At 41.3% G+C, this 25,335-nt stretch overlaps 3 protein-coding genes across 7 annotated transcripts in view; 2 read left to right on the forward strand and 1 right to left on the reverse strand.

The window, feature by feature from the left end:
* LOC307014503 (uncharacterized protein) overlaps positions 1–25,335 on the reverse strand; it is a 147,448-nt gene that overhangs the window by 93,665 nt on the left and 28,448 nt on the right. The window lies entirely within an intron of this gene.
* On the forward strand, positions 61–5,761 carry LOC307016967 (uncharacterized protein). Its single transcript, XM_079646357.1, has 5 exons — positions 61–1,626; positions 1,713–1,796; positions 2,721–2,858; positions 3,479–3,589; positions 4,814–5,761. Exons 1-5 carry the CDS (start codon positions 210–212, stop codon positions 5,035–5,037), a joined length of 1,974 nt encoding a protein of 657 aa, XP_079502483.1. The 5' UTR covers positions 61–209; the 3' UTR covers positions 5,038–5,761.
* On the forward strand, positions 13,319–23,434 carry LOC307014502 (zinc finger BED domain-containing protein 5-like). Its single transcript, XM_079642449.1, has 2 exons — positions 13,319–16,325; positions 16,419–23,434. The coding sequence occupies exon 2, from the start codon at positions 18,544–18,546 to the stop codon at positions 20,413–20,415; it is 1,872 nt and encodes a 623-aa protein (XP_079498575.1). The 5' UTR covers positions 13,319–16,325; positions 16,419–18,543; the 3' UTR covers positions 20,416–23,434.

Consider the following 25,335-nt stretch of genomic DNA (forward strand, 5'->3'; position numbering starts at 1 on the left):
TGTCCCATGCAATGCCATAAAATGGCAAGGCACTTAATGCGTAAGCACAAGCTATCACTCTTCCTTTGAACTCAAAGGAACGAAAATTGCATTTAGACCTCATTAGAAACAAAGGAAACCGAGCCCATAATAATGAAGTCCTAAAGACGGGTAGTGGAACACTAATCCCAAGTCAGCAAACTGGGAAACCAGGCAAAGCAAGTGATTACATGCACTGTATAAATTGTGAGGCTTTGCTTAAAAGAAAATCATTATGGAGGCACATGTCAAGGTGCAGACTTTCACAAAAATGCAGCTCAACCAAACCAGGAAGAAGTCGAATACAATCTATCTGTGCCTTTGCACAGGCTGTCCCTGATGGTGTGAGCAGAAAGGTTTGGGAGCTGGTAAATGCTATGCATCAAGATGAAATCACAGGCATCATCAGACAGGAGAAAAGTATCTTGAGACTTGGAGAACATTTGTACGCCAAGCATGGACATGACAAGACCAAACATGAGTACATAAGACAAAAAATGCGAGAAATCGGAAGATTGATTCGGCAATCACGCAAAAATGGCCGGCTGAGAAGAGTTGAGGACTTCTTTGTACCTTCCAACTTTAACTTTGTGGTCGAAGCAGTAAATGATGTTGCTGGCTTTGATCGAGACAAAAACACCTACAAAACTCCATCCTTAGCTCTAAAGCTTGGTCATAGTCTCAAGGAGATTGCAGACATTCTGGAGTGTGAAGCCAAGATGGCAGAATCGGACAATGAGGACAATGAGGCGTTTCTCCGGAACCTGGAGAGGAGTCGTAGTCTTTATGAAAAGAAGTGGAATGTGTGTGTATCGTCACGTGCCCTACAGACACTTAAAGAGGCACAATGGAATGCTCCTCAGCTCCTTCCTTTTACGGAAGACGTTAAGAATATGCACATATACCTTGACAAGTGCAGTGAAGAGTACAAACTGCACCTTGACAAAGTTCCAAATAAAAGTAACTGGGTCAAGTTGGCCAATTTGACCCTTTGTCAAATCATTCTGTTTAATCGCAGAAGAGAGGGTGAGGTTTCCAAAATGCATCTGAGTGCATTCACCCTTAGAGACACGTCTAGTGTACATTCTGATCTGGCAGGAGGACTTTCAGAGTTAGAGCAAAAGCTCTGCAAGCATTTCCAACGCATCGAAATAAGGGGGAAAAGAAACAATAAAGTACCCATCCTCTTAACGCCGGACATGATGTCATCGATGGAAGCCCTGGTTGCACATCGCCGTGCCGCTGGTGTTCCTGATGAAAATCCCTATTTCTTCTCCAGACCCGAGACAGAGAATCATTTGAGAGGATCTGATGCAATCAGACGGATTGCGAAGGAATGTGGGGCGAAGCATCCTGAAACCCTGTCGTCAACGAAGTTGAGAAAGCACATATCCACACTTTCAACTGTTCTCAACTTGAAAGACAATGAAATGGACATACTCGCAAATTTTCTTGGCCATGACATCCGCGTCCATCGACAGTACTACAGACTACCAGAGGGAACCCTGCAGTTAGCTAAAGTTAGCAAAGTGCTGCTAGCACTTGAACAAGGACGACTTGCAGACTTCAAGGGAATGAGCCTGGACCAAATCCAAATCGATCCAAATGGTAAATATATATATATATATTTATGTGTTTTCAGTATTAATGTATTTTCTATTATCATATTTGGTTTTGTTATCCCTGCTTTTCAGAGGAACTGCCAGAAGCTGTGGAAAGTGATCTTTCAGACACGGGGGCAGAGGAAGATTTGTCTTTCGGTACTCCATCATCATCAGGTGCGTTACATGCAGAGGTGTAAGGTATAACTAAGTACATTTACTAAAGTACTGTACTTAATTAATATGTTGAGGTCCTTGTACTTTATTTGAGTATTTCCATGTTATGCTTCTGTGTACTTCTACTCCACTACAGTTCAGAGGTAAATGGTGTACTTCTCCTCCACTACATGTATTAATACCTTTAGTTACTTCACAGATGTGGATGAATGATGTGAAATATAATCAAGTCTTAAATCAGACTTTAGTTCCACCTGGAGTAAATCCTCAAGCTACCCTGCAGTATACAAAGTCATTCAAACTAGCTGCACCTTTACCAGCTTTGAGAACACTTTCATGATCAATCATTATAAAACATATCATATATATTATTCTGAAATGGACCAATCTGCACAATGACTACTTTTACTGTCGCTACTTTCACTATATTTTGATGAGAATACTTTTCTACTTTCACTTGAGGAACATTTTGAATGCAGGACTTTCACTGAAACAGAGTATTCCTACACTCTGGTACTTCTACTTTTACTCAAGTACAAGATCTGAGTACTTCTACTTTTACTCAAGTACAAGATCTGAGTACTTCTACTTTAACTCAAGTACAAGATCTGAGTACTTCTACTTTTACTCAAGTACAAGATCTGAGTACTTCTACTTTTACTCAAGTACAAGATCTGAGTACTTCTACTCGAGTACAATATCTGAATACTTTTACTTCAACTCAAGTATTAGATCTGAGTACTTCTACTCAAGTACAATATCTGAATACTTCTACTCAAGTACAAGATCTGATTACTTCTCCCACCTCTGGTTACATGTTTCACAGTTTTTACCCTCCAACACAATAGGCATTGCTTACTGTGCGGCTGAATGAGCGTTGAGATCAACCATATGCCAATTTTTGTATTATTTATTTTGTCAAAGGATCTTCAAGGTCTCGCAGAAGACTGCTGACTCCTGAGGAGCTTGATGGCGACATTACGTCTATAGGCACAACTTCTTCAACCCACAAGAAGAAGAGAAGAAGAGAAACAGAGTCTGACAGTGATGACCCCAAAACAGGTAATGCACTCCTGCTATTTGAAAATGACCTGCTTTAACAAAACCTGTGGAATTTTACAATAATTATGCTCGAGTCCTTATATTCTACCAAATATACACCAACTGCTTTAATTTAAATTGATACTATGATGGAACAGCCCCAGCCGGGCTCTACCTCTGCCGGCTGGAGTCTCAGCCAAATGCGAGAGCTGCTGCAGAAGCAGCAATTCAGATTAACGCTTGTCCAGCATTTTCCAGTATTGACATGTATATGAGATTATTATTGATTACTTGTTTCTGGTTCTTTGACCAGGTTTAGTTATGTGTTACACGTTGAGTACAATTTGTTAAAATACACTTAGCATGCTCTGTATTGCAATCATAATTGTTCAGATTATTAGGGCTGCGCACCAACAGAGTTGGTATTGAAATCTCAAAGATTATTATAATTATTTTTAAACAAAATTAACTGCATTGGAGTGCCTTAACGTGCTACAAAAGTAGATTTTCTTTTTGGCAAAACTGTCACGATTGTTGGAAAATGTAATCCTTTTTTTCCACATTTGCTTCTCCTGGTATTCCATAGTTGTCACCTATCTATATTTTGTTCATACATTTATTTTTATTTTTTATTTTGATAGGAAAATCGATAAGATCCAGTCGAGGACAGCGGACCACCAAGGATTTTGATAAGCCTGCTACTGCAGGAAAGGTTGCGGTGTCGCCAGCACAGAGGTTACCAAACACTGCCGGTAAACAATAACCTCTTGTTTTTATGTAATATAATGTACCCAAATCAAAGAATATGTAGAATATTACAACGGATATTCTTCTAATATTACGTTGATTACGAGTTTATTTGCATTTAGAATGGGTTTTGAGTACGGTTGCAAAGGGGCGGAAAGTTTCCATGGGAAGTTAAGCTGGGGAATTTTAGAAATATTCGATGCAAAATTAAACAAAAAACATGACATTCAACAGATTTAAAAAATTTTAACAAATTTTAATTATTTTATTGAACAATCATTTGTTTCATTGAAGAACGAAAACAGGAATGTTGAGTTAAATGTTACTCATCCCCCCCAACCCCACTCATTAAAAAATGCACCCCCCATCCAAAAATCCCCACAAAGTCCCATTCAAAATTCTAATTGAAAAGAGCCCTTCTCCCTCCAAAAAGTCCCATTAAACATGCAAATCTTCCTTCAAGCAATCCTCTGCATTTTGGCTAAACCCTTTCAGTCAATGGGCTCTTCCTGGGCCTCATCAACATCCAACTCTGAGTCTTCCTCTTCAGTGTCACTGTCCAGCCTTGTTGAGGATGGCTCTGTGTCAGGCTCAAAGGTTTGCCCGAAGGCCAACCAGTTTTTCCACTCTCACATTTGTGAGCCTGTTGCGAACCTTTGTGTGGTCTCAATAGCCATGCAGTAAGCAGTGTGCTATGGCATGGATATTCAAGTGTACTTGAATGGCATCTGTTTGTTTTAGTCAAGATTATGCTAAAATATACTTTCCCCAACTATATTTAAGTTCCCTATGAAGAGCCAACCTTCAATTTAGAAAATTCCCAGTTTATTCATGTTTATTCCCATGAAAAGTTTCCATCTTTGAAAATTCCCGGAATTTTGCAACCCTAGTTCTGATCCAAAAGTGATCACTCAAGAGGCACGTGGAGGCGTGTTCTAATGGCAGATGTAAACAGACGCATTAGAGCTGTCTTCTTGGGATGGGTACTTTAGCTTTTAATTCTTTAAATCTCCAGTTAATGATGAATACATATCAGGTTGGCTACCAAATCAGTCATACAACTGATGCTGTTTTAAAAATGTATGTTTGACCTGGTGTCAGAATATAGGCATTCAAGATATTTCTTTAAGAAATTACACCTTTGATCAAAATAATAAGCTCATTGGTCCCTCAATAATGTTTTATGTCACTTGTCTGTATGCCTGATTGTCTTTTCTTTCTTTCACTAGAATCCACAAAGAAGAGGAGTTGGACTCGTGCGGAGGTCGAAGCTGTTGAAAACACACTAATGACCTTCATAAAATCTGGTAAAGTACCAGGAAAGTTTGACTGCATTGCTTGCATTACAGCTTCTCCAGAAGCACTGATTGAAAGAAGCTGGACAGCGGTGAAGTTTTACGTGAAAAATAGGATCACTGCCCTTCAACGTGAAAGTGCCAGGAGAATTTACTGAACAAATACTAATATGTGCTCCTTGCATTTGTTGTAACTGTTTATTTCAGTTTTAATCTTGAATTGAACAGACTGAACAGACTGTGACAATTAAAACTGAAAATAAACGGATCGTAACAGTACCCTGTTTTGTTGTAACTGTTACACTGCGTGTTTTTAAAAATGTGTTGTTTCTCCTGCTCTTCTGAGCCTCAGAGCTCCTAGGTACCGTCCTACACCAGTTGGTGAGTAGGCTTGTTTAGTACAATGTTACATTAATGCATTTGGCGAGGACAAATGTAAAGTCTGTGCCGTTTGGCCACATTTTAAATAATGGTTCTAAATCATTGCTGATTTTAGCCTTCTATAGGCATAGAGGGTAACGGGTAGAGTTATTGAGTACCCGTTACGATCTGTTTTCAGTTTTAATCTTGAATTGTCACAGTCTGTCGGTTTCCTGTTTTACTTTGAAAGGTGTTCACCCTGTCTGTCATGTCTGTATTCATTTCCTGTCTGTGTTTTCCCTCCTGTCATCTGATTCTGTTCACCTGGTCTCTTTGTGTTCTCCCTCCCCAATTGTGTCTTATCGTGTTGATTGGTCATGTATGTACTTAAGTTCTGGTTTCCTGTTTTTGTTGTTGTGCTAATTAAGGAGGAGAGTTATTGTCTGTTTTGGACATCCAGTCACTTTGAATAAAGGTTATTCTTGGTTTAACACAGCACCTGGGTCCATCCTGTGCTGCTCAATCCTGACAGAAGGTGGGTTCTTTCTGTCAGGATTGAGCAGCGCAGGATGGACCCAAGTGCTGACAGACATGTTTAAACTGAAAGTAACCTTTATTCAAGACGACTGGATGTGCAAAACAGACAATAACTCTCTTTCCCTCTTAATTCGCAAAAAGAACCCAGGAAACCAGATCTTAAATACATACATGACCAATCAAAACGATAAGACAGAGTTGGGGAGGGAGGGAGAACACAAAGAGACCAGGTGAACAGAATCAGATCATCAGACAGGAGGGAAAACACAGACAGGAAACTAATACAGACATGACAGACAGGGTGAACACCTTTCAAAGTAAAACAGGAAACCGACAGACTGTGACAATTCAAGATTGAAATAAACAGAGGGTAACAGTACCCTGTTTTTTGTGTCGCCAAGCTAAAACGTTACTTTGTTTTTATAATTTAGAATACATGTGAGAGGCATGTAGGATGTTAGGGGACAAATATTTAAAATAAAATGCAACAGCTGTCTGTTTGAAATGAAAGCTTTGTGAAAATGAATGAACTCAATTTGTGTCTCCTTTTTTGTACAGGAAGTATAGGTATACCATTCTTTAACATAGTTTCTGGTCATTAGGATCATCAGCGACAGTAAAAAGTCATAAAGCAGGTCTGGTGGGTATTTAATTTGTTTATTGTTTTATTTGCAACGTGTCAAATAAACAGTGCAAACAAATTGAAACAAATGTAAAAGTCGAATGATCCTCCTCAACCTTTAACTATTGAAATCTAAACAGTGGAAGGTAGTGTATAGTTTTTAATTGATTGGTATAAAGGTCACCATTCTGCTGAGAGAACATCTTTAATGTTTAATTTTGAAAAGGCAAGCAAGTATTGCTTTCTTTTGGTTCGGTGCAGTGCCTAACAGTAGTGTTGATGGTATGCCAATGAACATAACCTGAAATCCCTCCCCCCATGGGGACCAGTCCCCATGGGGGGAGGGATTTCAGGTTTCTTTATTTTTTTGAGAGTTTGCAAAATGTCAAGTGATTTTTGTGTTAACAAAAAATTCTAACGATTTTAGCAGTTAAAATCATGTCTCTAGACCCTTCAGAAAGGCTGGATCCCATCAGGCTGTATACAGTCAGGGGCCCCCACGGGGTAGTATAAACCTGTATGTGTGTGTGTGTGTATATGTATGCTTTTTTTTTTTTTTTTTCACATCCCCGAGCACTGCTTTTTGTTTAACCTCTTCGTGTGTAAGGTTGTTAAAATACATTTAAAGTTGAAAACGCTTTGATTCTGAGGTACCTGTATCAATCTGGGGCTGAGATAGCAAGTGCAGGGAAGTTGATTTGCAGATGGTAAGTTTTGGGGAGAGCTAGCAACTGATTAACACAGTTGCTTTCTGGGGTATGGTTAATTTTATTTTGCTTCTGAGTTCTTTGGAAGCTTCTTTGGGTTTTGGGACAGGGTGGGGAGGTTATAATAATTGCACATTGTTTTTTTTCTCTTTACAATGGTCTGGTTTGGATAGTAAACATAAAATGGTCCACACCAAACCAACCTTATACAAACAGTACTTTTCTCTCCGAACATATTATGAGTCGCTCTCTTAACACTGTGAGTTGGAATGTCAAGGGTCTGAACCACCCAATTAAAAGAAGGAAAGTACTCAATCATCTGAAGCAGTTCAACGCTGACATTATCTTCCTTCAAGAAACACATTTGCGTTCTGCAGACAATGACAGATTTCTGGCATCTTGGGCGGGGCAGCACTTTCATTCTACCTTCCAGGCAAAAGCAAGAGGGGTTTCTATCCTTGTGGCAAGGGGCGTAGTCTTTGAACCACTCGATATTACGGCTGACAAGAACGGTAGATTTGTAATCGTCACTGGGAAATTATTTAACATGAACGTTGTCCTGGCTAACGTATATGCCCCAAATATAGATGACGCTGCCTTCTTTGCACGCCTTTTCTCTAATCTTCCCGACCTGGGCCAGCACTACTTGATACTTGGAGGGGACTTGAACTGCTGGCTGGACCAGGCGCTGGATCGCTCCTCCACCAAGCCAGGTGCAGTGAGTAGATCAGCACTACAAATTCAATCCTTTCTCTCAGAGTGTGGTATCTCAGATGTATGGAGGTTCCTCCACCCAAAAGAGAAACAGTATTCTTTTTTCTCCCATGTTCATCATACATATTCTCGAATAGATTATTTTCTCATTGATAGACTACTTTCCCAAGTCCGTTCTTGTTCTTACCAGAGTGTTGTTATATCTGACCATGCACCTGTTGTGATGTCACTGCCACTCTCAGGTGTACCGATGCCCACAAGGCACTGGCGTTTTAACTCATCTTTACTGTCTGATGATGAGTTTGTAAAATACTTGAAGGACCACATCACCTTCTTTCTAGAAATGAATACCACATCCGATACCTCTGCTCTCATGGTCTGGGATGCACTTAAAGCTTACCTAAGAGGACAAATAATTTCATTCACCGCTCACAAAAGGCGAAAAGCCCAAAGGGAACGTTCAGACCTGTTATCCAACATTTCAGGAACTGATGCACAATACGCTCTAACCCCGACCCCTGAGCTATACAACACTAAACTGGAACTCAAAACTAAATTTGACCTACTTACTACCTACCAGACTCAAAACATTCTGCTAAAAAACAAAAGTACATTTTATGAGCATGGCGAGAAGGCAGGAAAACTGTTAGCTAACCAGCTGAAAGGACGGAGGTCAAAACAACTAATCACAAGTATTAATACACAAAGTGGCAATGTCACACAAGAACCTACAGAGATAAATACTGCATTCAAGGACTTCTATTCTAATCTGTACTGCTCCCAATTTGATGGGGACGATCCAAGAATCAAGAGTTTTCTCGACTCTCTGCCCATTCCAACTATTCCCCCGGATTAGTCAAAGGCCCTGGAGGTACCTATAACACAAGCAGAAATAACCATAGCTATATCCTCAATGCAATCTGGAAAGTCCCCCGGACCAGATGGGTTTCCCTCCGAATTTTTTAAAAAGTTTTCCACGCTTCTCTCGCCATACTTGACAACCGTTCTGGCCGAATCCTCTCAGCTAGGCTCGCTCCCCCCGTCTCTCAACGAGGCAATAATTACTCTTATATCTAAAAAAAGGGAAAGACCCTACTGAATATGCCTCTTACAGGCCTATCTCATTGCTGAACACAGATGCTAAAATCTTAGCCAAGGTTCTGGCTCGCAGATTGGAAGGTGTCATTCCACTAATAATATCATCCGATCAGACTGGCTTTATGAAAAACCGCTACTCCTTCTTCAATGTCAGGCGTCTCTTTAATATAATATATTCACCAACTGGAAACGTCCCAGAATGTGTTGTGGCTTTGGATGCGGAAAAGGCGTTTGATAGGGTCGAATGGAGGTATTTATTTACAGTTTTAGAGAAGTTTGGCTTTGGGTCATCACTTATATTTGGTTAATCTATTATATGCTTCTCCCACCGCCGCAGTCCAAACAAACGGTAAACGCTCGCAACCTTTTGCCCTGGGCCGCGGAACACACCAAGGTTGCCCATTGAGTCCAATCCTTTTTAATTTGGCTATTGAACCGCTAGCGATTGCTCTCCGCAAAAGTGCAGACGTTGCCGGTATCTCAAGGGGGGGCTCGGTGCATGAGGTGTCTTTGTATGCAGATGACCTTTTGCTATATATTTCAAACCCAACAACCTCTCTGCCAGCAGCAGTATCTCTGCTAGAGCAGTTCGGTTCCATATCTGGTTACAAGCTAAATTTAAACAAAAGTATTCTGTTTCCAATCAATAGTGAAGCACTCCACTTAGACTACAAAGACTCGCCATTTAAACTTGAACGTGAGCAGTTTACTTATCTTGGAGTGACAGTTACACGAAAATTTAAAGATCTGTTTAAGGAAAATTTCATGACCCTATTCGGCCAGGTGAAAACGTTGCTACAGCAGTGGTCTCCTCTCACAATGTCCCTTGCCGGACGTATAAACTCCATCAAAATGAGTATACTCCCGAAATTCACATATCTATTCCAGATGGTGCCAGTGTTCATCCCCAAATCCTTCTTTGTTTCCTTAGATTCCGTTTTCTCCTCGTATATATGGCAAAACAAGAAACCGCGAGCTAATAAACTACTACTGCAACGACTCAGGAGGGATGGGGGCATGGGCCTCCCGAACACTCGCCATTATTACTGGGCTGCTAATATTCGCTGCCTCACCTTCTGGCGCCACTTCTACCTTCAACCCAACAGGCCAGCGTGGACATCCTTGGAACTGGAGTCTTGTGGTGATGTCTCACTCCCAGCACTCCTTGGGTCACCACTCAGTCAATTCTCGTCTAAGTCGATAGCTAATCCAGTTGTTCGGCATACCCTGAAAGTGTGGGTCCAGTTTAGGAGGTCTTTTGGTCACAAGGATTTCTCACTTCTGAGCCCTGTGGCTTCCAACCATTTTTTCGTTCCATCGAGACATGACTCCACCTTTCAGGGCTGGCACGGGAAGGGTATCAGTCAATTTAAGGATATGTTTACAAATGGTAATTTCATGTCTTTCGACCAACTTTCAGAGAAATACAATCTACCTAAGACACATTTCTTTCGATATCTACAGGCTAGGCACTATGTGCGGTCTATCTTGCCCTGTTTTCCTAAGGAACCGGATAGTAACCCTGTTGATATGTTCCTCTCCTTTAACCCAATGTCTCCAAAGGCTATGTCAACCCTATACAGAAACATCTCCACGTTGATTCAGGCACCCTTGGTCAGTATTAAGCTGGCTTGGGAACATGACCTGGGGCAGTCCCTGGAGGATGACTTATGGGACAAAATCCTCACATCAATCCATAAATCTTCACTCTGTGCAAGACACTGCCTTATACAGTTTAAGATAGTACATAGGGCGCATTTCTCAAAGGCTAAATTGTCCAGCTTCTTCCCAGATGTGAACCCTACTTGCGATAAATGTAAAATCAATGTTGCTACCCTCTTTCATATGTACTGGCTATGCCCCCGCCTACAGGAATTCTGGGGAGACGTTTTCCTTACCTTGTCCAACATCCTAAATCAAAAACTAGACCCGGACCCCCTGGTAGCTATGTTTGGTACAATCACTGTAGGTGTTCTGCACTTGACACCCTCAGAACGCCGCATGGTTTCCTTTTCCTTGCTTCTGGCCAGATGTGCAGTTCTACTTAAATGGAAGGACGCTGCCCCGCCCATGTGCAACCAATGGCTTCGGGACATAATGTCCTGCCTTAACTTAGAAAAGCTGCGCTTCTCAATCAGAGGCTCTGATGAGAAATTCTGTAAGACCTGGGGTCCCTTTTTAGCTTACTTTAATAAGACCAAAGCAACTTCATGTGGTTACTTGGCCCTTGACATGAAAACAGTGTGACTATTCTAATATACAATAACATATAGTAATTATATTCTCTACTCTGGACAATGTGCTATATAATTAGTTTGATCATCCACTGAAACGGGGAGGGATGGGGAGGGAGTGAGGGGCCACCTCCGGCATAATTATTTGCTCACAATACTTTGCTGATGGCGTTTTCTTTTGTGCTGTTTTTTGTTTTGTTTTTTTTCTATAAAATGTCTTCACTTTTTGTATGTAATACTACATGTTTGCACAACTCACTGCATTGTGATACTGTTTTGGCCCATCTGTGGGATTTCTGTGTTGAACAAGAAAATTAATAAAAATATTTTGAAAAGAAAAGGAGATAGCAACACCTATACAAACTGACAACAAATCGTTGCTTAGCCTAAAAGTAATCGTAAATAGCATAATGAAAATAAATATATTGCAATGCTCAAAACAGCAGCATCCAACAGTCTCTAATCCTTGGATATTACATGTCTGCATGTATGCACGGAGCACCCGTAGCGCGGAGATCATCATATCATTCTGTCTTGTATTACTTAAAGTCCATGAAATGTCCAAAATAAACGTTATTCTGTGTTAATAAATCGCTTCATCACTTTCCACTGTTTCATTTGACATATCAACATCAATGATTCTTTCCATAAATACCCCCCAAATAACATGAAATGTGTGCCACTTTCCTGTGTTATTCCGCTCCGGTAGCGAAAAGCTTGCCAGCCATTAACCCAGCTGTGTGACGTCACACGTGGCAAACACCAGCCTCGTCTGGATTGTTTGTTTTGTATCCTTCCGCTATTTTCGCTCAACATATGTGTAACCAGACCTCGCTAAACTTTTTTTATCTAACAATTCATGATGGGGAAGCGATGTGTAGTTGTGAGCTGTGAATGTTTCCTGATTGCTATAAACATTGATCATGGGTGCTGGAAGATTGTGCACAAAACTCGGGTCAGAATTAAGTTACTACAGGTGTTATGCCAGCTTGAGCTAAATGTCACCAGAGTACAGTGAACTTGCCTAGTGACTGAAATATATAAAAGTTGAAGTGAAATAAGTAAGGCCAAAAATGAATTACGTCTGAATATCTTTATTATTTTTACCACTTTTAATTATTTGTGGGCTCGCACATATACCAAAATAGACTAATGTACACTGCAATAAAGATCAAATGTTACAAGTGAAAAATTAACAAAAGAACCCTTTTTTATTTATCAAAAAGTAAATTAATACAATCTTACAAACTTGTGATTTGGAAAATGTTGTTATATTTACATGTTTCTTTGGAAAAATAATATTGTAAATGATGTACTTTGTAAATTATTTACATCACGCGAAACCATTTTAACCAGTTCAGCTGCATGACTTATGTCAAATTACAGATTTGGCCATTGAAATCCCTGATAGCGGCCTCCCGGTTCAGGGTAAGTCTTCCGTATCTCGGTTACAGCACATGCAGGCAGCGGGACTCTGATTTTTGGGCCGAGTACACCCCAGCACCAACGTACAAACTGTCGATAAGCTTTATATCGATACTTCCGAATGAAAAAAAAGTATACAGATTATAAATATATTTGGAGAAAAATAAAATGTTATGTAGTACTATTAAGTAGCAATGGTTACAAATTGGCTTATAACATGATATTTGTATTTTACTTGTACAAAATAAATATGAGGTTGTACATGACTGCTTCACAGAATCATAGACCTCTTATATAATTCCTCACATGTGTAGTTGTTTCTTTTCCCAAGCATACATTGAACTTGCATACACAGAAAAAATAAAAGCCAAGCTGTTTTTGACTGCTTGAAAGAGTTTAATGGTATCTTTAAAAGTGTACCATATCTGTAGCGACTAAAAGTATTATATGAAAGCAAAGCTGCAATAGGCAGTTGGGTCAATCAATATTTACTTACTGGTGTAGTGGGCCATCAACTGCTCTGTGTTGTTGTTTGTATTGAAGATACGCTATTTTCAGTGTCCAAACACTGAGACAGCCTTCTCTAAAGCCTGGGTGGCTAATAATGCACCTTGGTTTCTCGTCGGTGTCTTCTATCTGGCAGAGTCCTGCACGGGTCTGATTTTCAAGACCCGCTCCCGCCCCGCACCCGTGACGTGCAATACCGAACCCGCCCGGCTACCCGCACATATTGCCAATTATTTCCCCAACCCGACCCGACCCGTCGGCACAAGATCCGCAACCCGACCCGAACCCGCATATATATAAGCAGTGACAAGGTGCAATTATTAACACACGCAGTTGCATATTTGGCTCAAAAAGCCTGGGATGTTGTTTATCTTCTCCATCTAGGATGACACCAAAAGCCTCCCAGACGTTGGATTTCGCTCTTGAGGAAGAGTTATTGAAAATGCTGTATTCTCCGCTAGAGAGCTTCACCTCAGCCATTCAGAATGTGGTGCGCTCAGCAGCAGATAGATTCACTGCAGAGGTTATGATTATGCTCGGTCCCGCGGAGGAGAGGTCTGAGGATTTAAACATTAAACTAAATTATTATTGTTTAAATATATTTATTATGCAACACCCGCAACCGGACCCGCATCATCTTTGTTTTACCCAGAAGCGAACCCGGAAAAAAGCGTTTGAAAAAATACCACCCGCAAATCACCTTTTGTGCGGGTCACCCGTCGGTTACCCGCGGATACCCGACCCGATGCAGGACTCTGCTATCTGGTCAGTAGGTTGCAAACTGTCTATTTGTTCCATCACCTGCCAGATCTCTCTGCAGCATACACATTCATCTGCAGTGGGCATGCTTTCACAGCATTGACATGTACACCTGAATATTGTACATAACATTAAAAAAAAACAATATCTGCCGGACGTGTGAGGAACAGATGACAAATTAAGATCGACATTTAGTGCAGGTCAAATTAAATAAAACAGAATTTACCATTCAGTATTGCCGACTCGAGTCTCGCTGGCTGCGGAATCCGCTTCTCTTTCACAAGTTTCTGCCTCGTTGTTCGATTGCCGGGCAGGAGGCTCGTAGGCTACTGATAAGGCAAGATGCCTTGAAGTGAAAGGCTAGCTGGTTCACTCTCTACTTCTTTAACTGAATCCAGATAACCCACCGAATCTGAGCTTGAATGATCGCTGTCGCTGTCTGAAGTTGTCGCGTTGCTTGCCATTTGGACTGATTTGATCAAATGGCAATGTTTGCCACGTGTGACGTCACCGCTCGTTCGGGAGTGATCGGGGGCGTACTCGGCAAACTTCGGAACCAACATCGGTTTTTAACGTATATGTCATTTAATTATGACCAAACTTTAAACATTTTTATTTATTTTTATTCTGGTGATATCTAAACTACATTTTAAAAAACACCTGTGTTAGATGCATTACATGGCCTTTAACAAAAGAAAAAAGAAAGGGCTCGTTTGGGGGCCGAGCCGGCTCCCGTCGTTCTTCGCGACCGACACATCACTAGTTTGAATTCGTACAACAGTTTTATGATATCACTGCCCCATCTAAGACACGAGTGGATCTGACTTTAATTACATTTGACTCGAGTGTTTCGTCAACTTAATGTGGTGTTTTAAATAATACTTCTGCTTACAGTATGTGACAATGTAAGTGTTGCACATACAGATACAGCTTGAGAAACTGACTCAGACCGGACACCCGGTAGGAAGTGAAACGGCATCGTAGGACAGAAAACTCAGAGCTAACCCTGAAGTTACCTCGCTAACCGGCGCCGCTAATCCTGCTTCGGCCTGGTAGGTGGAAGCTAAGCCCCGCCTCCCACAAGACCAAAGTAGGCAGGGGGATTTACAACATCCTTCTTCAGACTTCTTTAGCCATTATTAAGATGGTAGTAAGCAAACTTTGTTGTTACCTGAAAGATCTCCCATCATGCTATTTTTAGACATATATTATGGGTCTCAGATATCTAAAAGTATATAAAACACAGGACGATGTGTTTTGCTCAAACACATGAAGTCTTTCAAAGACGGCGAAGTTGTGAAAGAAGCATTCCTGGAGGCTGCCGATGGGCTTTTGGGCAATTTGACCTGAAAGATCTCCAAATTATGATTTTTGCCATAATCGCACAGCCCTAATACACAGAATCCAATTTGTGAAGCTGGGCTGCTTTGCTCACACTTTGAATCTGGCAGCACAGAGTCTCTAGTCATTGGCTATCATGTCTCAATGGATAGCAAAGATCTGTGCACTTGTGTGAATTAAGAGGTCATCAATGGCTAAGACCGTGCTCCAGGAGAAGCAGGCTATCCTAAGTAAGAATCACTGAGTTACATTCATTTGATCGTTGTGAATTGTATTTAATAAAATAATGCTTGTATTTTTTTTTAATACAAAGCACTGTATGCGTTTTTCAGGTATTAACATTTCAAAAACTATGTAAAATGATAACTGCTCCATGTTAAATTGAAATCCCATATGTTAAAGTATTTGTGATTTTCTTGTTTGTCAGAGCTGCCTCAACACACTCGCTCATACTTGATGTGAGAACTCGCTGGAATTCTCTCCACCTAATGCTGGAGAGATTTCTCGATCAATACCCAGCAATTCAGGCAGCCAGCTTGGATCAACGGTTGAGAAAGCCTATGGAGAGGTACAGGTAGTCAGACTGATAGGTACTTTATGGATCCAAAAGAAAATGTAGGCATCCAGTAGCTTATAGTTATATGACTCATAAAAAACACTAATACTTCATTATCAGGGAAGTGATTGTCTAGCCACCAGAACTAGTGCAGAGAGCTGTCACTATAAGCATGTGGTAATGCAAATGTAGATGACTTAAAAAGTAGCTAGCAATGTAAACTATACTGATTAGTGTGGATAAGTGATGGATTTAAAGAGGAGCAGTTCCCTTGTCAAACAGCATTGTTTTTGTTTAAAATGTAATATTTTCAACTTATAGTTAAAAATAATACAAATATTCTTTATCACTCAGACTTGCCCGGTTCACTGACGAAGACCTCAGGCGGGCAGAGGACTTCATCAGACTGATGAGTGTTATGTACACGTCCACCCTCTGCGTTTCTTCGGAAAAGAACCCCGCATCTGACCAGATTCTGCCCATTCTCAAAAAGCTTGAGATGCATTTTACTGTTACTGATGGGGACACGGTATTTGTGTCAAACCTTAAAAAGCAAGTTTGAGGAAATCTGTCAAAGCGTTACCAGGTAAAATAACTGAGGCTATAAAGAAGTTATTGAAGAATACATTAAATAATTATATTTATGACTTAATCCTACATTTTCAATAATTGTGTTCAGAGTGATGAAATTAGGAGCTCTCTGGAAGAGGCTAATGCTTTGGACCCACACTTCAAACAAAAGATGGACGATAATGCTGCTGTCTGGGACCGGATCAAGGGGAAGTTCTTGGCCAAAAATCTGACCGACTGAGAAGGTGAAATGTTATTCATGAACAAATAATGTCTCCTCAATCATTAAAATCTTTGATCTTAATGCCAATTGTTATCTGTAGTCAACAGATCTAGACTGTGGAGGAGATGATGACGAGAACATGGAAGGAATGGAGTGAGGCAGAGGAGAATGTAAGTGTATGTTTGCAAAAAATATATATATGCTAGGTTTCTTAATCATGATCTATGCTTTGAATGGAAGTTTCCTTTTGTGTGATATGCTGTTCTTTATTCATTTAGCAAATGCATCCCTGCAAAAACCCCAACATGACCCCATTGGAGGAGCTGTTTGCTGATGAGGATGCCCAAAAGGTAACACCACAGCAGAATTCCATGTCCATCCAGGACCATGTAGAGAAGGAGCTGCACATGTACAAGGCTATGCCACGCATAGTTACTTCTGATGACGCTGCGACCTGGTGGTGGAACATGAGAACAACCTATCCTTGCCTGTCAGACATGGCCTTCTCATATTTATGTGTCCAGGCTTCCTCTTCACCCAGTGAACGTGTTTTCTCGACTGCTGGTGACACAATCTGTGCTGAACTGTTGCTGTGTTGTAGCTTCAGTGGTTCTCAGGTTACAGTTACATAGCAGTGAATATAAACAGACTGATTCATGTGAATATTACTGTAAACTAACCTGTGCAAAAGTTTCTCAAATAAATGTTGTTTTTTTGGTGGAAGAAGCATGTAAAAAAATGTGTACCTTGCCCCTCAAAGAACCGGAATTGAGAACCGTTAAGAATCGGAATCGTGGAAATTCAAACGATACCCAACCCTAGTAGAGAGTGAGTAAAGTTCTGACAGTGAGAATGAAAATGAGCAATTTTATGAGTGTGAGCGAAAGCCCAAGCTCTGATTCCAGCCCTGTCAGCCTTACAGCTGGTCAGCGAATCAGCACCCCCCTCCACTCACCCTCTGAGAATAACTCGGGGTCCTTCTCATCAACTCCGGAATATCCAGACCCCCTGAGTGAGGCTCAGGGGGGTCTGGAAACGGGAAACAAAAAGAGGTCTGGAGGACTGGCCAAAAGGAACAAACAGAAGGAGGGAACCCGAGCCAGCCACACCACGGGCCGTAGGACCCAGAGCTCCCCCCCCTAACCAGATATAAAATATAAACCCTATGGGAAACAAAATAAAGCCGCGAAAACTGGACTACCAGGTCCTCCAGGCTAAACATAAACACATCAGCAAAAATATGGCCTACTGCTCAAAATAGACATGAGATATTCTAAGTAGAGTGTCTCTCGGCGTTAGGATAGATGACATCTTTCTCCTCCAGCTTCTCTTTATATCTCCACGACTGAGTGGAATTTGGAACACCTGGGCAGAGGCGGAGCCAGGGGCAGACCAGGTGCACCCCCACCATGAGTTTGTTTTTGTTTTAAAAATAATAATAATAATCACTATCACAACAATCAACTTTGAGTTGACAGACGCGCTCACGACCAAGTTTGTCTTTTACGACCACTCAGGCCCCACAGAGTGTTTTTACCAGCATCGGAAATGAGTACTCCAAATAGTTTATTTTGTGCTGACTTGCGAGGAGTCCACACAGAAGCTGCAACCCATGTGCCGTGGAGTCATGGAAAGGTTCCAGCTGGCCAATCAACCGGTTCCTAAAACCCTCTACATCAGTGGTTCCCAACCTGTGGGCCGCGGCCCCCTGGTGGGCCGCGAAGGTATTGCAAGTGGGCCGCCAAATCTTTTCCAAAATAGTATGATTTTTGTGGGGGGGAAATCAGATAAAAATATACAGAATAATATTTAAAATGATATAAAAAATGTAATTATTCTTTTCATCATTGCATTTTTCCTTAAAATATTAGATATGTGACGAGCAGAGAGATAGGAACATTTGTTGTAATCGGCCGGACTACTTTGCTGCGGGACCGGCGGGACAGCTCTGCACTTGATTGATGCTGATTGTGTAAACTGTAATTAAGTTAGAGTAGAGCAGAGTATTAAAATGGATAGCTGGCTAGCAACAGGGAGTATTAAAAGGAAAGAGAGACCAGAGGCTGTCAGTGAATCGACCGGTGATCTCCTGGCCGTCAAACAAAAAAGAAGAGTTCGAAGAAAGTACAGTGCTGAGTACTTAGCGCTGGGATTTTTTTGGACAGGCACAGAAGCTGAGCCGTTACCGCTGTGTGTCATGTGCTTTGAGACTTTGTCAAACGAAGCCTTGAAGCCATGTAAACTGCGACGTCACCTCGAGACAAAACATGGACAATATGCGACCAAGCCGCGGGATGTTTTTCAGAACAAGCTCAGGGAGTATCAGAGCAAAAAGAAGGTAATTGAGCATATGGGCTGTGAGAACACAAATGCTGTGGAAGCGTCTTTTCGGGTCTCCCAACTCATTGCCAAAGCTGGAAAACCACACACCATCGGCGAGGATTTAATTCTTCCCGCTGCAAAACAGATCGTTCAGGTGATGTTGGGAGAGAAGGCAGTGCAGCCTATCAACCTCGTTTCATTGTCGGATAATACGGTCAAACGAAGGATTGATGAAATGGCAGATAATGTGTTGGAGCAGCTGATCCAAAGCGTAAAAGAGAGCCGCTTTTACGTGCTCCAACTGGATGAGTCAACCGACGTCGCAAGTCTGGCAAACCTGCTTGCTTATGTGCGATACGAAAATGGTGGCGAGATAAAAGAGGAGTTTTTATTTTGTAAACCTCTGCCTACCCGTTCAACTGCTGAGGCCATTTTTCACACTGTGAACACTTTTATTGTTTCCAATGGGATTGACTGGTCCAAATGTGTTGGATTGAGCACTGACGGAGCCCGTGCAATGCTGGGACAGCACAGCGGGGTTGTCCGACGTGTGAAAGCGGTGGCTCCGCGGGCAACATCTGTCCACTGCAGCATACACCGTGAAGCACTTGCTACAAAGAAAATGCCCCCGGATCTGAAGACGGTTTTAGATGAGGCGGTCAAAGCTGTCAACTTCATCAAGAGCCGTCCACTGCAAACACGTTTATTTGCGGTGTTATGTGGAGAGATGGGCAGTGATCATCACCAGCTACTGTTACACACTGAAGTGCGGTGGCTCTCCCGAGGCAAAGTCCTGACGCGACTGTTTGAGTTGCGTGATGAAGTGCATGTGTTTTTTCTCGACACAACGTTTGAACTCGCACACCGCTTCAGGGATTTTGAGTGGTTGGCTAAGTTGGGTTACCTGGCTGATATTTTCAGCCACTTAAATGGACTCAACCTCGGTCTTCAAGGGATAACAGTGAACATATTCAATGTCCAGAATAAAGTTGAAGCAACCATAAGAAAGCTGGCGCTGTGGGCTAAGCGTGTCGAGCAGTCAAACTATGACTCGTTTGAAAATATGGCTGATTTTCTGACAACGGAACAGAGTCCACTTCCCATCACCGTGAGCAACGCTGTCAGAGAGCACCTGCAAGGTTTGAGGACCCAGCTGCGCGCATACTTCCCCATCCCAGATGTGCAGTACAACTGGATAGAAAACCCATTCGCCAGCCACAGTGATGAGGCTCTCGCTGCTTTGAGTGCAAAAGAGCAAGACAGTCTCCTGGATCTCTCTTGTGACACCGCGCTGAAGCTGATCTTCTCACAGAAGCACCTGACAAACTTCTGGCTTCATGTTGCTTCTGAGTACCCTGATCTGGCTAACAGAGCTGTGAGATTCCTGATGCCTTTCCAAACGACGTACCTCTGTGAGACTGGATTTTCTGCACTCGTGGGATTAAAAACTAAGTACAGAAACCAACTGAATGTTGAGCCAGATCTTCGACTGAAACTTTCATCCATTGTGCCAGACATCAAACATCTGGTTGCCGCCATGCAACACCAGCCGTCTCATTAGGTGAGTCAACATATTGTGGGCCTGTTGTTGGACTGATCCACTGCAGCTTTATAGAAGCTTTAATTTTATTTCGTTGCAAGTATTGCTTTTACTTGTATGTAAATATTTTTCTGCTGTCGAGGCTTAACATTACATGCATAGTTTTGAACTTTATCTGTGCACTGGTTTGTTTGTTTGTAGGCAGATGATTTAATGTTAAAATACAAAGTGTAATTTTTCATTAATGAGCCCAAGCAGAATTTACATCATCTTTACAACGGATTTGTGTTTATTTGTAGGCCTATCGATTTAATGGGCTTACTTTTGATATTTGGATTTTGTTTTGATTTGATTTGGGATGTCAAATTGTTATATATGAGAATGCATTTCTCCATTGTTGATGGATATAGTTATTTATTAATCATTTGATAATTAGCCGGTTACAGACAGCCCATTGCTTGTCATTTCTGATATCTGTGTGGTGTTGATGGACAGCTCCTTTAATAATTGTGTGTGTGTGTGTGTGTGTGTGTGTGTGTGTGTGTGTGTGTGTGTGTGTGTGTGTGTGTGTGTGTGTGTGTGTGTGTGTGTGTGTGTGTGTGAGAGAGAAAAAGCGAAAGAGAGAGAAAGTGTGTGTGTGTGTGTGTGTGTGAGAGAGAGGTGTGTGTGTGTGTGAGAGAGAGAGAAAGTGTGTGTGTGTGTGTGTGTGTGTGTGTGTGTGTGTGTGTGTGTGTGTGTGTGTGTGTGTGTGTGTGTGTGTGTGTGTGTGTGTGTGTGTGTGTGTGTGTGTGTGTGTGTGTGTGTGTGTGTGTGTGTGTGTGTGTGTTTCCAACATGTTTCTCCTGTATTCAGTGCTCCATTTAGGTTCAAATTTTAATAATTTGGATGTCAAATTGTTATATATGAGAATGCATTTCTCCATTGTTGATGGATATAGTAATTTATTAATCCTTTGATAATTAGCCGGTTACAGACAGCCCATTGCTTGTCATTTCTGATATCTGTGTGGTGTTGATGGACAGCTGCTTTAATAAATGTGTGTGTGTGAGAGAGTGAGTGAGTGAGTGAGAGAGAGAGAAAGTGTGTGTGTGTGAGAGAGAGAAAGCGAAAGAGAGAGAAAGTGTGTGTGTGTGTGTGTGTGTGTGTGTGTGTGTGTGTGTGTGTGTGTGTGTGTGTGTGTGTACAGCTCCTCACTGCTGTGTTAGCGACTGTAGAGCTTCCAACATGTTTCTCTTGTATTCAGTGCTCCATTTATGTTCAAATTTTAATAAAAAAAAGTGCTTTGAGAACGCATTATATGGCCTCTGTATTTATGGGAAGGTGGGCCTCGAAAAAATGTAAGACTTAAAAGTGGGCCCTGAGTTGGAAAAGGTTGGGAACCACTGCTCTACATTGACCGTGGGTGTTGTCTTGCTCAGGGCCCTACATCTGTGGAGACAGAGGGTGTTTCTCAATCGCGAGTAAAGCTGCTCCAGAGCCACTATTTCAAGCATACTACGTCATCGAGTGCCGCCGAAGTACTGTTCCAATGTCCAGCATACTTGGAAATCTACCGAGCCCGGCGTACTTCCTTTGGAGAAATTTCGAGCCTGCCCATGTGTAGACTCCGGTCTTAAAATCCCCACAATGCTTTGTGCACTGACCAATTTCCCCAAATCTGTGGCGGAAACTGTAAGCTGGGGCCTCTCATATGACGCACACCTGCAAACTTGCTAGCCTGTTCCACTCTTTGTTTTCCGAATGCCAGGAAGTATTCTTGCCTAGCTTCTGAAGCAAGACGCTCGGAAGACATGTGCTACCAAGCAAGCGTACTCGAGATTGAGAAACAGCCAATGTTCCAGGCTTGGTTTGACGGTGGTATGGTTGTGCGTCTGGACATCTTCCACTGGATCCACCGGTTTGACGCAGCCATACGCACAACCATCAACAGTGTGGACCTGCCCTATTACAAAAGTCTGCGTGGAAGCAATAGCCTGGAGGGATTCCACAAATCTCTGCCTCACATGATCCCAGGTACACAAGTGTAGTCGCTTTAATTAATAACAATAATATAAATCTAATAATAAAAATCAATAAAAGTAAAATTCCAAAAGCGTATGAACAGGAAAGCAGTTAGAATTAAAAGCAAATGAATCCTCTTGAAATAGAACATGTAAAATAGGAGACAATTAATCATTTCAATTGGCCTATGCATTCAAATATGGTACGCTTCAAAATTGTTCTACATTTTATTCCAGGTTGCAGATAAGCATTTCCCAAGCTCAGTAATAACAAAAATATCCAAGCTTTTTAAAAAAGGGTCCTCATTACAAGAGAGCAGCAAAGAAATGTAAAGCGCGAGAAGATCCTTCTTTTTTTTTAAACAATTTGGAAAACCGACTGATCTGTTGATGTCACAGGTTGCCTGCCCATCTCTTTTCTTTTTTTTTGCATCTAATGATGGATTTGGTGTAAACAATAAAACACTAACATTTACACCACAATTAAAGCTTTCCGTTACTCTACCCCAGTGGTTCTCAAAGTTGGGGACCAGGAGGAAAAATGTTTATTAATATTTATTATCATATTTTGAAAGATTATTGATTTGAAATATGATACAGTACTATTACGTCTGGGTCTCTCTGTTTCATTAAAGCTCGGCTCTGTGTGTGTGTGTGGAATGAGCCATTGTGTGTGTGTGTGTGTGTGTGTGTGTGTGTGTGTGTGTGTGTGTGTGTGTGTGTGTGTGTGTGTGTGTGTGTGTGTGTGTGTGTGTGTGTGTGTGTGTGTGTGTGTGTGTGTGTGTGTGTGTGTGTGTGTGTGTGTGTGTGTGTGTGCGCGAGCGAGAGAGAGAGAGCGCACCGGTACCGGAGATCGTTGTTGTTAGCTTCTGGTGCTAGCGAGCTACGCTAACGGATATAAGGAGTTTTTTCAACAACAAAGTGGAGGAGAGTCCTCTCCTGTCAGACTGAGAGGCTCAGTGAGCTAAAGCAGGGGTTCCCAAACCTTTCAGCCCCGACCCCCAAAATAACAGTGCGAGAGACTGGCGACCCCCTGTCGACGGGGGTTCAGAAAAAAAAGTGTTCAGTTTTCCGCACTCGCTGCACTCGCCTCGTTGTGGGGAAATTATACAGATGACTAGTCCGCCCCTAAAAATGTCTATGCAAACGTTTTTTGTTTTTTTTCCATTTTTATTTTGTAATCATCTTGCGACCACCCCCACTTTCGGAACCCCTGAGCTAAAGGACTCTCTCAGTGTTATCTCAGTGGCTCTCAAACGTTTTGGTCACCATTAATGTAAACAATTATTTCCGAGGCACACGTGTATATGATCATTATAGTTATAAAAAAATAAGAGAATAAATGAAAAACAGGTATGAAATACTATGACCTTTAAAAAAGGAATACAGTTTAAAAGGATGATTTGTAAAATATCCATAAAGAAATAGTAAATATGTTTACAGTTCTGTTTCATATGGGTGTTGAAAGAGTGTAGATCAGATGGTCTTGGGAATCTTCGCCATAAAGAAGGAAGGTGCAGAGCCAACAGATTCCCTCGCAGATGTGGGGATTGTAATTGAAGGTGTGGAAGTGCTGAACGATCTTCAAAACATTGCGAATGCACTGGCAATTTTATTTGGACTCACATATGCATTGGACTTGAGCTATCCAAAAAACCTGAGATGCACGTTTGAGGATCTTCAAAATATCCTGATGGAAATGGATGTTCGCCACCTGTCAACAAAGGCTCAAGTGCTGAAAAACAAACTGTTTGAATGAACTATTTGAACACTACAAGTGGAACGCCTTGAAATGGCGCATTGGAAATCTTGGAACAGGGGTTTTATCCAAATATTTCGGAGGGAATTTTATCTATGGAACTGAATGTTACTGAATAGGAATGTTACAAATGATTCATGTTCACAGTTTGTACGTACAAGTTGCAGTTTGGGCTATGGTTAAAACATGGTGCTCTTTTGAACATTTGTGTTGCTAGCTAAATGTTGTGCAACTTCAACCTTGTATGTTTGTTGATAAGGTGTAATACAAAGAAGTCTTGGGTCTATGGGTTTCCATGATTTTGAACTTGGTAATCCTGGATGCCTATGTGGTTATATCGCGTTTCATGTGAAATAAATGTATTTTTTTTTCACTGAACCAAAGTCAGTTAATTTGAATTTACTTAACTACACTTTGTGGAATTTGTTGACGTAGTCTGGTTTAGTAAGTGAACTTAAAATGACTTCCATTATAGCAATGAATACCAGTTAAGTAACACGGAATGCAGTAGTTTCCAAAATGATTTAAGTTTGTTAAGTTGGAACTACAAATTAAAGTTAAGTTGATCTTACTAAATACAGTAAAGTATAGCAGATCTTACTTTTAAGTCAAATTAATATAGGTGAGTTAAGTTAGTATTATATAATATCTTTATGTTGGCATTAATCAAACAATCAAGTATGTCTAAAGAAACTGCACTGTGTTGACTTAATATTGCTCAGTTAAGTTAGCTGGACACAGAGCTATTCATTAAATCCAGGGTGACCGGGTATTGTTGAAGTTAATTAACACGGTCGTGTTGGCTGAACATAAGTCAGTTATATTCTTCTTACTAGTGTTATTTAATTATAACCTACTCAACTCAGTTTCGTGGAATTTGTTGACATTAACACTTTATTAAGTAAGTCCAAGAAATTATTTTTTTGAGTGTAGAGAGTGAGTACAGTTCTGACAGTGAGAATGAAAATGAGCAATTTTATGAGTGTGAGCGAAAGCCCAAGCTCTGATTCCAGCCCTGTCAGCCTTACAGCTGGTCAGCAAATCAGCACCCCCCTCCACTCACCCTCTGAAAATAACTCTGGGTCCTTTTGCCTGGCCCCGTTTGAGGTCTCAAAAAAGAGACCTGTAAGCAGAAACTTGAACTTAAATGAAAAACGGGCAAATGTAAACACATCACCATAG

Source organism: Notothenia rossii, assembly GCF_949606895.1.
Source record: "Notothenia rossii genome assembly, chromosome: 8".
Classification (NCBI taxonomy): domain Eukaryota; kingdom Metazoa; phylum Chordata; class Actinopteri; order Perciformes; family Nototheniidae; genus Notothenia; species Notothenia rossii.